The sequence below is a fragment of the Astatotilapia calliptera genome, chromosome 16 (assembly GCF_964374335.1).
Source record: "Astatotilapia calliptera chromosome 16, fAstCal68.1, whole genome shotgun sequence".
Taxonomy (NCBI): Eukaryota; Metazoa; Chordata; class Actinopteri; order Cichliformes; family Cichlidae; genus Astatotilapia; species Astatotilapia calliptera.
Window position 1 is genome coordinate 29,527,627 of NC_137437.1, and position 14,280 is coordinate 29,541,906.

General features: G+C 42.5%; 2 protein-coding genes across 2 annotated transcripts; both read right to left on the reverse strand.

Annotated features, from left to right (window-relative positions):
* Positions 1-126: 126 nt before the first annotated feature.
* Positions 127-6,255, reverse strand: ddx18 (DEAD (Asp-Glu-Ala-Asp) box polypeptide 18). The gene is made up of 14 exons (XM_026144353.2): positions 6,059-6,255; positions 5,582-5,764; positions 5,349-5,498; positions 3,837-3,972; positions 3,655-3,755; positions 3,363-3,562; positions 3,159-3,273; positions 2,252-2,391; positions 1,889-2,050; positions 1,492-1,644; positions 1,255-1,368; positions 896-952; positions 635-812; positions 127-484 (listed from the first exon to the last, which is right to left on the reverse strand). The coding sequence occupies exons 1-14, from the start codon at positions 6,189-6,191 to the stop codon at positions 339-341; spliced, it is 1,968 nt and encodes a 655-aa protein (XP_026000138.2). The 5' UTR covers positions 6,192-6,255; the 3' UTR covers positions 127-338.
* A 1,294-nt stretch (positions 6,256-7,549) lies between these two features.
* LOC113007875 (uncharacterized) lies at positions 7,550-14,274 on the reverse strand. The gene is made up of 4 exons (XM_026144889.2): positions 13,835-14,274; positions 13,442-13,693; positions 10,166-10,611; positions 7,550-8,612 (listed from the first exon to the last, which is right to left on the reverse strand). Exons 1-4 carry the CDS (start codon positions 13,962-13,964, stop codon positions 7,887-7,889), a joined length of 1,554 nt encoding a protein of 517 aa, XP_026000674.2. The 5' UTR covers positions 13,965-14,274; the 3' UTR covers positions 7,550-7,886.
* Between the last annotated feature and the right edge of the window lie 6 nt (positions 14,275-14,280).

The following is a 14,280-nucleotide window of genomic DNA, read 5'->3' on the forward strand; positions in this document are numbered from 1 at the left end:
AGGAGTGACAGGTTTTTATCCTGCAGAAATTTCAGTTCATCTGTCTTTCTGGGACGTTTGGGTTGATCAACCTGCAGCCGGGTGCTTTTTTGCACTAACAAAAAGAATGATATGAGCAAAACACACTAATCTGTTAGAGGTTTAATTTGCTGCAAATACAAGAAAGAAAGGACAATTGATAGCCGATACAGGGATTAAATGTGAACATTTACAAAAATATCTTTAAACAATGTTTCAGCATGAAAACTGATAAAAGACGTCTGAGGGAGAAGGGTTAGTCCGACTGCTCTGAAGCAGGAAGTTCATGGGATTAAAGTAGGAGGGGGAGGATCCAAGGCTCAGCGGGAGAACTGCCTTCGGTCGCTCTTTCCTTTGTTCACATGTTTGAAAATTTTCGATTTCTGCACGTTTTTGGACTTCTGGTATCCAAAACCACCGCCGCCACCTCGCTTCTGCAGCTTGGCTCCTTTACTGCTGTGCACGTCTGAAGAGAAACATTTAATTAAGGAGAACATTTTTCTTTTTAAAAATGATCCTCTCTATTGGAGAGCTACAACCTTTTACATGAACGTGCAATTCTGTAACATTCAGATGTTTTCAAGCATAATGAATAAAAACAAGCAGCAAAGGATACTGAGATCAACATATGGAGGAACTTTGAATCCAAATGAGAGCGCCACCATGGGGAGGTTCAGGGTGTTGATGTTGTAGATCTGTTTGAGCGAGTGGGAATCGTAAGCCCTCACGTAGGACTTGTAGGCCTCCTGGGCAGACTTGTGGAGGTAGTAGTTCTTTTCGATAAGTTTCTCCAGCTGAGGGAGGACAGAGTTCAAGTCACAAAACTGCCTTTGCTATCTGAGGCATTGCTGAGTGTAAACCGCACGTTAATTCTCACCTGAGACTGGATGTCGGAGATTTTACTCCAGGAAAATTCAAACTCACTCAGTGGGACCTAGATGAGATAAAGCAGATAATGCAGACTTTAAAGAAAACTAATCAACACAAAAAAGGGACAATCAGTGTCTATGAATATCTTTTCATTGGCATGTCCTATTTTTTCCATTAAAAACATTAAAACAGGAGGTCCCCAAATCAGAGCCCTGTGGGACACCACAGCACAGTGGGAGGATTTAGATACAAAACCTTCAACAGTGACTATAAAACTGTATGTGATGTAAAATTTAAAGGCAAATCCTGCTTAAAAGTCTGTATGTGTTCGTACAACTGAAATGACCAGGCAGGTGGTCAGCTCACCTTGGCCTGTTTGAGGAACCGCAGGAAGCCGAGTTCTTCTGGCCGCAGGATGAGGAGGGCGTGGCCTCGACCATCGATGCCTCTGGCAGTCCGACCCACCCTGTGGATGTACTCCTGTGGGAGAAAAATCAACCTTAAGATTAGTCCTGTTCTGGGAATTTTTGATCAAACTCAATAATTTAACATGACAAACTAATGCTGCATATGCAATAAAAAAAACCCCAAAAACTTATTGACCTTGGGGTCATCTGGAGGGTCGTACTGCACGATCCAGTCCACCTCGGGGATGTCCAGCCCTCGAGCTGCCACGTCTGTGCACAGCAGGATGCCGGAGTCAGCGTTGCAGAACTGGAAGAAGGTGGTGGTACGTTTGGTCTGCTTTTGTTTGCCCTGCGAAATGATACAAAGCAAAGGAACGCTCAGAACAGCTGCAGCTGCAGGTCAACATCTGCTCACCGTCACCCTTCAAATATCAAAGGATAAAATAAAACAAAAGAAAAACCATTTGCTTCTAACATCAGCCAACTTATTTTTCACAGGTACAACCAAAGAACTTTAACTTTTAGAGGCTCAGTTTTTTTGACCACTTGTATATTTAGATAAGATTCATGTAAGCTGCGTCTGGAGAACTTACGTGGATGGCCATGACGGGCAGGTCGATGTAGTTGAGCAGTTCATAGTGGAATTTCACAGACATGCAGGAAGAGAAGAAGACCATCAGCTTCTTCTTGCGGTTCTTCTTCAGGAAGGTGAAAAGCAGCAGGAAGCGCTTCTCTGATGGACACACCACATAGCCCTGAAACAGGAGAGAGAGAGAGAGAGATCACTGCATCAGCAACGAGAAAGAAGACTGAGTTCTAGCTGTTTCTGTGATTTCAGACCATCTAGTAAAACTGATGTGATTTCATGAAATACTGAAAGGATTTCAGTAAAAAGGATGAAATGGAAACTGGCTTCTTTGGATTTGGCCTGTATGCAACAGTTTATGACTGAGTACCTGCTCGAGGCCGTCAACTGTGGCCTTGTCTTTGTTGTCGTCCACCCCGACATACAAGGGCTCCTTTTTCAGGGAGATGCGAGCCAAGTCCTCCACCTTCCTTGTCTGAGTGGCTGAAAACAGCATCGTCTGCCTCCGCTCTGAGAAACATCAAAGAGAGAAAGTAAACAGAACAGGTGAGAGGGTTTAACAACATCTGGAGTTTTAAGGACTCTCTCAGGATATTTTACACTCAGGGTTAGGATTTGATCCAAGATCAGCTAATCCTGGTAACACTAGTCAGGTTTTTTCAGCTCTTCAAAGCCAATGACAGATGTTTGAGGGTTGTGACGATGTTCGGAATTTTTTTGCTGAATTAAAAATGAATTAAACTAAAAGCACGCGCTTAGGGCAGTGGAGAGCTCATTTACTGTTTCAGAGAAAGCCAAGGCACATCAAAGAAATGAGAATAAAACATTTACAATACAAGTCTTTATAAAACAGGAAGCTGCTTCATGTCACAGGTTAGTGGTCAGTTTTTTAAATACAAAAACAGGAGACCCCACATTTCTCTTTATTTACATGTGATTCACTTCCTCTTTTAGAGTCAGAGTAAAAAGAAGCAGCACCTCTCTCTCAAAACTACGATTGGTGTTACGCCAAAAGGTCACGATGACACATTATTGGCTCTACCTGAAACATTTTTTTTTTAACTGGACTGATTCCACAGTGTTTGATGTCACTAAGGTCCATGATTTAAATACGTTTAGACTGAACAAAAATGCTCATGAGTTGGTTTTACTTTGCTGCTTTGGAAATCAAAACGCTTCTTCAAAGAACTAAAAGTTTTTTGTGCCAAATCATCAACTAAATCAATGTTCATAAATTTCTCACTATTGGGTTTATTGATACTTTCACTGATACATACTCGGCAGCAGTTTGATGATCTGCTTTAGCTCCTCCTCGAAGCCCACCTCCAGGATCCGGTCGGCCTCGTCGATAATCAGACACTGCAGGTTCTTGTACATGAAGCCGGACGTGTTCTGTAGATGTGGAACAAGCCACTCAGACGGTGTTCTTCTTAAAGTATTAAAAATGAGAATGAAGAACAGAGAACTTTGTTTCTGCTCACCTGCAGGTGGTCCAGCAGGCGTCCGGGTGTGGCTACCACGATGTTGACGCCGTTGGCGAGCTTCTGGGCCTCAGCTGAGCGGTTGCTCCCTCCCATGATCAGACCGTAAGTGTGCACGTGGTGCGTCATCAGCTCCTTCAGCACGCCGTAGGTCTGCATGGCCAGCTCGCGTGTAGGAGACAGGATGATGACGCCGGTGCCTGAGATGAAAGAGAGCAGTTACAGAGTTAGCGAGTGAGAAAGAGGAGGATGAAGCTAAGCAGGAGACGAGGAGACTCAGACGGCAGCTCACCATTCCTGGGCATGAACTTGAGTTTGTAGATGAGCTCGATGCACGGAATGAGGAAGGCCAGAGTTTTACCGCTGCCTGTCTTTGCCGCAGCCAGGACATCCCTGCAGAGTGGAGCAAACGATTTCATGTTATTCCGCCGCCTCGGCTGAGCAGCTCAGAGTCTAAGTGGACAACCAACCCACCTTCCCTCCAGCAGAGGGCGGATGCTTTTGTGCTGGATCTCGGTCATGTGCTCGAAGCCCATGCCCTTCACTCCCTTCAGCGTGTTCTCGCTAACTATACTGGCGAGAGAGGCAAAGGATGTGTCCTCGAACGCCCCTGAAACAGACGGAGAATTGTGGATTTTTCATATTACATCATGGTTTGATTATGCACAGGTTTATAGTGCTTCTGCCATGAATGTATTTAGTACAATACTTGAATGTCATCATAAAAAGACATAAGATAAAAGCAGTTGTGAGGTTTTGCTGACTGACCAGACTAGAAACAGTCTCAAAGATCAACTTCTTCCAGTGATCCAGGAGCAATTTGGTGACATTCTGTGCAATTTCCAGCATTACGGTGCCCCATGTCACAAGGCAAAGTGACTCAGAGGTCATTAGATTAACATAGTCTGATCCAGAATCTACGCTCAGTCCTTAAAAAACAGATTGACATGCAGAACAAGGCAGGAGTGGATCTCCACCAGGAGCTGATCTGTTTATTTACAAATACACAATGTTTGCCGTCTAATGATTTAAATTGTTTCCCAACAAGTTAAAGCTGTTTTACCCTGTACGAATGAAAGACCTTGCAGATTTTTTTTTTATTATCATTTAATAATTAATATCTCTATTATTATCCTTGGGCAAGATACTAACCCCATGTTTGCCTACTGGTGGTGGTCAGAGGGCCCGGTGGCGCCAGTGTCCGGCAGCCTCGCCTCTGTCAGTGCGCCCCAGGGCAGCTGTGGCTACAATGTAGCTTGCCATTGCCAGTGTGTGAATGTGTGTGTGAATGGGTGAATGACTGAATGTAGTGTAAAGCGCTTTGGGGTCCTTAGGGACTGAGTAAAGCGCTATACAAATGCAGGCCATTTACTATTCACTTGAAACTGACCAAAGAAAAAATTATTTTCTCTTCTGTTTGTGTTCTTCTATAAATCTTGAAGCTTTTGACTGGTCAGAATTAAGATTTTAGTTTCTTATAAATACTGTTTATTTTATTTGAAAACACATTTACAGTACATTTATCATTTTCCAGTAGAAAATAAATAATATTCAAGTCAAGAGTAACCTCAACTTCACTTGGGAGCAAAAAGGAATCTTTAAGCTTGACAGTGGTTTTAGTGATTTGAATTATTATATTATTATATTATAATATTGTGATATAGTTATTGACTAAGATGTAAAAATTGTGATACAATTTTTCTTCCATATCAGCAAGCCCAAGCTGAACAGGTGTAAGGAAGTGTCCAGTGTGTATTATAAACAGAGCAGAGATACGGTTTGATTCAGCGTGTCCTTACAGTCGTTCCTGTCAGAGGCGTCACTAAAGACGCCGCCCACAAAGACCACCGTAAGAGTTTCTGTATGCCTCAGCTGACACCCGGCTCATGATGGAAGCAGCGACCGGGCAACACATGAAGGCAGCACGGCAGAGCCGGCCTCTCCTGTTAACCGCCTCATATGCAATTAACCTGATTCACTCAGTACCTGTGAGTCCACACGGCAGCTCAGGCTCATCTTCCTCCTCTTCTTGTGGTTTGTCAGCAGCTGCATCTCCATTGTCATCTGCTACTTCTTCCTCCTCCGTGTCCTCCTCCCCATTTTCTTCTTCTTTTGCAGTTTTGCTCTTTTTCACGGCTTCAATCAGAACACGGACATTAACCGAAGCACCAACAAAGCAAACTTGAGTGTGTTACCCGTATAAAGGGCTCTGTTTTTACCTGGAGGTTCAGCACCCTCAGCCAGCTGCTTCCTTTTCGCTTTCTTCTTCATCTGAGTTTCCTCTGTGCTGGTCCCTTCCACTGGTCCCTCTTCCTCCTCCTGATTCTTCTTCTTCTTCTGTTTCTTCTTTAGCTCTCTGGGTACCTCCTCCTGGAGGCCGTTTGAGCTCACCGTCAGACTCACTGGAAGTATGATCAAAGTTTGTTGCTAATAAACCCCAAAGGAAAACTCTGGAAGCCTGGCTAGCACAGTGCTAGCTAAATTGTTTTGTATACTAATCTTTTGAGCTAGTATGCGGCGAAATGCGCATGCAGTTGTGTAGCAGAGAAAATATACCTGCATGCGCAGCTACAGTGAACCCAAACTCAGATTTAAACCTTAGAAGAGTAAAAAAAAGTTAGAAACGGGCCAGGGAAGAGCGCTACCTGTTAGCTTAGCCTGCGACATCAGCGTTTACCTAACCATCAAACACTCACCATCTTTTCCTTCTTCTCCATCTTCTCCTGTTACTTCGTCTTCCCGCTTCTTTTTCTGCAATTTGCGCTCTCTGTCCTTCTCGTTTCGCTTCTGGATCTTCTTTCGGAGAAGCTTCATCTGGAGGTCCGCCATGGTTACCGAGAACACGGCGCACACGTGTGTATGTGAATGACGCTCAGGACCCCTCAGTGGAACAGAGACAGATAGCGGCCCGCAGCGCCTGACTGAAAATCAAAAAGGACCCCGCGTGCTGTGAAAACAACCGAGATAATGCCTAAAAGAAAAGACACCTGAACACGGGAAAAATAATGAAATAAAGATAATCAACACTGAAGTGTGGAGTAATAATCATTAAATAATATGAAACATTTAAGGCACTACAGTTAGGGTACTAAAACACATTATCAGCAAGCTTTACTTATAAATCACCAAAAACTTTTTCCCCGTTTTCTCAGTTTTTTTTTTGTTTTTACAATTTTTAATTGATTTTATTATTTATTTTTAAATAAACAAATAAGATATATTCTTTTGTGGCAGGAAGTTTGCATACATTGATGGAAATGAATGTATGCACAAATGACTGAAGACGCTATTAAGAAAAAATAAATAAATACATTTTAAAAATTAAATTTCTTTAATGTTAATTTTGCAGGGTGGAAATGCTGGAATAATAAATTAGTCTTGAAATACTGTTTTAGGATTAAGGTAGAAATTTGCCTTTTTAAAAAGTATAAGCATAAATTTGGGGTTTAATTTGCAGTCCTGTTAGTTCAGGAGGAGCTGTGACTTACAGATCCTTTCCAAATAATTAGGATATCATGGAAGAGTTTGGTTATTTCCATAATTCTATTCAAAACAATAAACTTTCATAGATTATAGATTCAGGGCCCACAACTTAAACGATTTCAAGTGCTTATTTGTACATAATTTGGGCTTCCAGCTCATAAAACCCACAAAAACAGGATTTCAAAAAATTAGAATACTGTGAAGACATCAGCCCAAATTTTACAGGGCATGAATGTTTTAAACGGAGTTTCACACATAACTCATCTACTAACCTGAAAGCACCTGCACAGGTTTCCCCAGGTGTCATTAAATCGCTTCACTCAGTCACTTTTTTTTTTCCTGCAAAAAATGAGACGTTAATGGTGAGGTCTTCACAGCATTCAAATTTTTTGAAATCCTGTTTTCGTGGGTTTTATGAGCTGGAAGCCCAAATTATGTACAAATAAACACTACTTGAAGTACTTGAAATCATTTAAGTTGTGGGCTCTGAATCTATAATCTATGAAAGTTTAATGTTTTGAATAGAATTATGGAAATAAACTTTTCCATGATATTTGAATTTTTGGGAAAGGGTCTGTGGTGGGTTTCCATGCTTCCATCTGCAGGACAGGGGGGGAAACTGCAAATATTTCCTCATAAATCCATCACAGCTGTGTTTAGAGCTGGACAGGTTACTAATCCATAAAGAAAAGGGCCAACAAGGCTGAAAACAAGAGATTCTTTATTCACAACAGAAAATCCAAACAAGATTCAGACAAGTTTTTTTTTCTTCTTTTAGCTGGGTAACAAAGAGAGCTGCCTTGTGTTTAAAGCTAATTTCCTCATCTTATTCAGTTTTCTGAATGAAGACCATCCAAACGTTCAACTACAGGCTTATAAACATTTACTTTGCAAAGGCAGAGATGTGTCTTTAGTTTAAATTCTAGCTATGGTGGCCCTGAGGTGAAAGATCCAAAAATAAAAGAAAAACTAGAAAAAAAATGACAGCCTTCTCTTCCATCCCTCCAAACCCTGCTCATCTTGCCCCGACAGACTCTCAAGTCAGTCCATGGCTAAAGGCTCATCTTCAATCTTTACTAAATCTGGCTCCCCATCTTTTTTAATCTCAAACACCTGAAGAATAACCTGAGGCCCGTTTGCGCTCAACCCCTCTGCTGACTGCCCTGGATCGACAGGTGGTGCTAACTGACTCCTGGACACCCTCCTATTCTCCTCCCGCCTCTGCGACCTGCTTCCAGTCCTATGCCCTTTGTTCCTCCTCTTCCTCAGAAGCCTCTGGCTCCAGGAGATGTTTGAATACAGCTGCAGAGGATTGCAGCAGCTTTGCGTGCCATTCCCAGTCACTGAGGATGGCGCTTGAACACACCGCCTCCGCATGTCCTCCTCCACCGCTTTGAACACCAGGTCTGTGATGTCTCTGCGGAGCCTCATAAGCAGCACAGGGTCTTCAACCTGCCGCATGTCAGCCAGCATGACCTCAGCAAACTGGTTGAGGACGTCGTGTTTGGGTGCCGTTTTAACAGGTTGATTGTCTTCATCGCGATGATGCGGACAACTCAGAGACACGACCTCTGTGACCCGAGGCTGTGGACACTGAAGTGGGGCGAAGCTCGGGGCAGAGTCCATAGACTGGGGCTCATCCAAGTCTTGGCCACCTCCATCTGCATCCAGCTGGCTGCTTACTGAGCTGCCCATCTCCTGATCAATGTTCCCCTCAGTCTTCAACTCCTCTTCATCCTTCTCATTATGATCCACAAAGTTGTCCGCCTGCAAACAAAACAAACAAACAAAAAAAACCATGCAGTTTAGAGGATTTATAGATATATAGATAAAGCTACCCTGTGATGATGACAGCGTCAGTCGCTATGGAGCAGGCTATCAGTCCGAGCTGTCCAGCTGTATCCTCCTTTTATGCTGTTCAATAGGCTACTGAAGTTTAAACTTTTTAAAATTATGCAAAATTGCAAAACTCTTAGCTATGTCTCTAATAAAACCTCTGTAACTTTGCTCTGTTTCACTTCAGCAGCATCAGGCAATGTTCATATGTTGATTAATGGTTTTCTTTCGTTTTTGATCTACTGCACACAGAATATTTTTATCAAATCCCAGGCCAGGAAAGTCGCCTTCACGTTTTTCTGTGTTTTATCCTCAGTTACTTTGACACAAAGGCATCTTCTATGATGCTTACACCTTTGATAAAGTCTCGCAAGTGTCATCTTTCTTTTTACAGAAATAAAAATATGGAAATGTACAGATGCATGATCTGAATTGTAATATTTCTGACTGGGGCAAAATTTCCCCCGATTCCTCGATTCGAGACCTTGTGAATCGGATTGATTCTAGAAATCAGTGACGATACCCAGCACCATTGATTACCTCTAACTGAGACTTGTGTGAAAACCTCTGCACAAAGTTTCATGATTCAAAGCCGTGTATACTTGCTAGCATCTGCCTACTGGGAACGAACCCTCCTGGGTAGCGTTCTTCTGCCAGATTTGTTGAAAAGAATTTCCTCTTCCTACCTGCAAGCAGCCTTTCAGAAAATGAGTCGTTTGAGAGAAGAAGAACAAGCTGCAAAATTGTTTTTATATCTGACCCTGAAAAACTAGTTCAATTATTTAATTCTTACAGGCATTACTATTTTGACTCATTATTATCAGGATGTCCTCAAAACTCCTTGAATTTAATCATTAATTATTATTAATATCTGGTGCTCTTTCACAGTGCGTCTTTTGTCCTGTCTCCTTCTCCTCAGCCAGCTCCCTCTCCCCTCCCTTAGCCTAGTTCTTCCAGTTAAAAAGGACAATTTCCTCCCCACTGTCACCAAGTGCTTGCTCATAGAGGGTAGTCTGAATCTTGTTGTTTCTTTCTAATATTAAAAGAAATAAAATGGCTTTGCAAACACATCAGACCCAGAACAACTTAAGTACTTATTTTGAATTGAATATTTGCGCTCCACCATCTGAGAAACTATCCGGTTTCGATGTTCATTTGCTGTTCAATGCAGCGGGAGGTCGTCTGCTGCATTTATCAGTTTTGCTGTTGACTATGTTTCAGTTAAAGTCCTTAAAACTATATTAAAACATTTAAAGGCAAAAATGTAAAATGCTAAAAAAATGCTTGATCATTCTCATGAAGTCTTCCAAAAATTTCACATTAGACACAGCCCTCTGAGTTATTCTAAATATAAAGGACTTGCTGCTGCAACTTTAACGTCTGCCCCCCCAATTTTCTCACCGATTGATGTTGTTATTTCTTTAAACTGTGATAAGGACCTTCTTTAATATTTAGGAAATGTATTTTTCTCTTTGCAGACTTACCAGAGATGAATATCCTTTCCTGCGAACTATGTAAGGCCTCAAGAAACAGAGTTTCTCCCTCAGCTTCTCCTGCTGTCCAGCGCTCAGCTTCTCCTGCTCTCCAGCGCTCAGCTTCTCCTGCTCTCCAGCGCACAGCTTCTCCTGCTCTCCAGCGCACAGCTTCTCCTGCTCTCCAGCGCTCAGCTTCTCCTGCTCTCCAGCGCTCAGCTTCTCCTGCTCTCCAGCGCACAGCTTCTCCTGCTCTCCAGCGCTCAGCTTCTCCTGCTCTCCAGCGCTCAGCTTCTCCTGCTCTCCAGCGCTCAGCTTCTCCTGCTCTCCAGCGCTCAGCTTCTCCTGCTCTCCAGCGCTCAGCTTCTCCTGCTCTCCAGCGCTCAGCTTCTCCGGGTGATACAGCACCCTCCCGTACTGTGTCCGCAGAGACCTGGTCCTCCTCTCCACATCAGACACTGGAGAAAACACGAGACACATGCAGTCGTGAGAGTGCCTAACGGTGCATACTTGTTATGGTAAATAAGAATAACTTTATTTATCCCGAGGGAAATTCTTTTGTCATGTACATGCTCAAAGTAGCAGGAGAGCCAGAGGAACAGATAAATAAGATATACACAATAAGAATAGTAGTGCAAATGCGATAAATGCGATTCTTCTTACTGAATCGAGTTTGAATGAGTCACTCACCAAGATGAATCGGATTTTTTGAGTCAGTTGCCTAGAGAGTGCAAAAGTTTTTACATTTTCACTCAAACTTAATTTGTTTCTCTTTTCATATATATCCATAAGCAACTATTTTTATAAAGCATTAAAAAAAATTAAGATTTCTAAAGGGAACATGTATTTTTATATTATTAGTATTTTCCTCAGATGTGTCAAATATATATTTTCTCATCTAAATGTCCACAGAGCTGTGAGCCAGGGGGCGGTAATGCGCCTTAACATTGGTGGCCAACCAAGAAGAAGAAGCTGTGAGCCACAAGGGAGAGGGTGAGTGAATGGCTGTGTCCCAATTAAGGGACCGCACGCTTGAAGTACGCATTTTGAGTGCGATTATGTCACCGCCACGCGACGACGGCTGTCCCAATTTGAAGTGTACTTCAAATGCATACTCCAAATGCACCGTCGATTTCCCCAAATATCAAGCGTGGTCCGGTGCACGCTTCGTGGTCCCATATATCCCACAATTCATAGCACGGCGGTGGGTGTGGATAATTTTGCCGCAAAATACGGCAGAAGGGAGCGGCCGAAGAGTGAACTGTCAAAAGTAAGTACAGAATATCATGTCACTTATATATGTGCAAATGTTTAATAATGAAGAACATTAAAACATTACTGTTGGCCACAGGTCGGCAAAGTTATGTGACATTAGTGATGTTTGTACTTTCAGCGTTTACTTGGTTTTAAAGCCTCTACACACACACACATACATACACACATACAGTTGACCTTAATCTTACAGAGAATGTGATGATTTTATGGATAATTAAAGTCAGTCATGTATCCACAAACACAACAAGCTGAAAGTCCGTGATGCTGCTCGGTTTGCAGTCCTGAATATCACAGCACAAGCAGGATTCACTGCACTGTTAATGTTAGCTATGTTATATTGCTGCCTCTGTTCGGTGGTGTCGAGCCAAACGGACTTTAACGTGTGTTTGAACGAGCTGACAGTTTACTCGTTAAGCACATCATCTGTGAGGCTTTGCACCCCTGATGATCCACCAGGATAAACTCAGCAGTGTGTGAGGAAGAGGAGGAGGAAGAGCCAGCAGCAGCTGACAGACGGAGAGAATAGACCGACTGAAACAAGTTTAATATTCAGAAGCCTAAAGTATGTATCAGCAGCAGAATGGACCTAAAAATAAATGTTTGTTTCAGTTCTATGAAGCTTTGAGTATTTTGGATTAGTAGCACTGCTGTGTTTGTTGCATCATATTGTTGTAATTGTTTATATGCTTTATATATTCTGAGGTAAGTTGATCTATAGTGTTACATCATATTCTATATGGATGTTATGTGTTTGTATACTTTCTGCCCAGTTTGACCCATTTAGCAGAAGTCAGCCTGTTTAAGGCTCTGATATCTATTCTGTATGACTTAAGCAGTTATGACGAGGTGTGATTTTCTCACCCAATAAAGGAATATTTAATATATCAGTCTACTCTTCATTCTATCAGAAACAGTTTTCACAGCTTGTACATTTTCCTTTTTACACATATATGTGAGCATTGAGCCAAATGTAATAATGCCAACATATTAAATGAACAATATTTGTCTCTTATGTATAACACATCTATATATACACTGTCAAAGATACTTGTCTTTGAGTGAAGATTTAAGGTGATAGGAAATATAAATAACTGCAACTTGAATCTTTGACCCAGAGTTCAAGCTCACTGCTGTAATATATCCTGTATATTTTATTTTTACATTACCACAGTGAGATGACTTTAGTCTCATGACCAACATTAGCTAATTGTTATTTACTAACTAATCTTGAAATGACTGTTCAGTACAGAAATGAAACCCAACTATCATGTTTTACAGTCCTGTGGTCTTAGCCTCAGATATTCAACTAATCAAAGTGATGTCATGACAAAAATGAATGACCAACAAAACATTTTTTCTCCTTCATTTAGGACACACAATGCTGTATGTAACGTTTCTCGCAGTTAGTATCATGGTTGCTAGGCAACCTGAGCAGCGCAAAGGGGGCTAGACCGGCCCATTTCACAGGCCTCTCACTTCCGCACTTCTCCTACTTATAGTGTGCATGCTTCAAGCATGCAGACCCTGAATTGGGACACAGCCATCGATTTGTTCATGCTAAGATTCAGCACAGGAAAGGGGGGGGGGGGGGGGGCCTGAGTGACTCAAATGTTCTGTTAGCATGTTAGCAGAGCGATGCTTCTACTCAGAGTTTGTTCTTACAATTCAGAGCAGAAATGTTTTTGTTAAGAAACTGGCAGTTGTTTCCCCCCCGCAATTTTTATTATAAGCTAGATATATTTGTACTAATGAAATTAGTTTGCTAACAGCAACAGGGATGAGTCAGTGAATGAGTCAGTTGGGTTTGTGAATCATGATTCACGAGTCAGTAAAGTGCTTCTCGAGTATTGAACGATTCGTTCATGATTCGCACATCACTAGAGCACACACACCGAACGCGACAGAAGCATCAGAATCAGAATACTTTATTGATCCCTGGGGGAAATTATTTATATATACCTATATGAGAACATGCATAAATTAACTGCCTACATTAATTCATTGTAAACATACCTTCTGACTGGGACTTCGCTGCTGCCTCTTCGGGCTGTCTCTGGTCCTCGGGAAGGATGTTCTCCAGGGTCCGCACCATATTGCAGCTAGTCTCCCGCGGGGTGAGGAAGGGGTCCAGAAACCCCATGACCGTGTAGAACCTCCATTTCCTCCCCTTTACTGCTGCAGAACCACTACTCTTCTCCTTAACTACCCTCTTCTCCTTGGAGTATGTGTCCCTGAGGCTCTTCCACTTTCTCCTGCAGATGTCCTCTGAATAAACACATTCTCTTGTTAGCGGAAAGGTATTTGTACATCAGTGGGAAATAGTGGGACAGTAGGCGGGCTTGCTAGCTTTGACGCGGCTTCCCCGGGTCAGTGAAAAAATTTAAAAAGAGAAATTAATGAACTTACCAGGTTGCCCTATATCTTTACATATCTTTCTCCAAGCTAGGTCCTTTTTATTCCTGTCTCGGTAGAAAGCACAGTTGATGTCATACAGCTCTGGGTGGCTGGCTACTGCCTTGATGAGCCTTTCCCACATATTGAATGAAGAACAAATGACTTTGGCTGGACCTGCCCCTTTGAACTAGGCCAGAGCGTCGCGTCACCAGGTTCCTGATTGGTTGTCGTGGCGCGACTTGAAGCTGGGGTCCGGTTTTTTCCAACTTGAGCGGCAGATGCGATAAGCACGAATGCATAAAATGCAGCGTGTATTTTATTTTGCGTCAGTCGCGATACTTGGTCGCGCGAATCAGGCAGAAAGCGATTTCGCAATGCAAATCTACTTGTGAAGTTTAGCGGGACCCCCAGTCGCGCTCCTCGCGCTCCTCCAGTTACTTCTTCTTTTTCTGTATAGG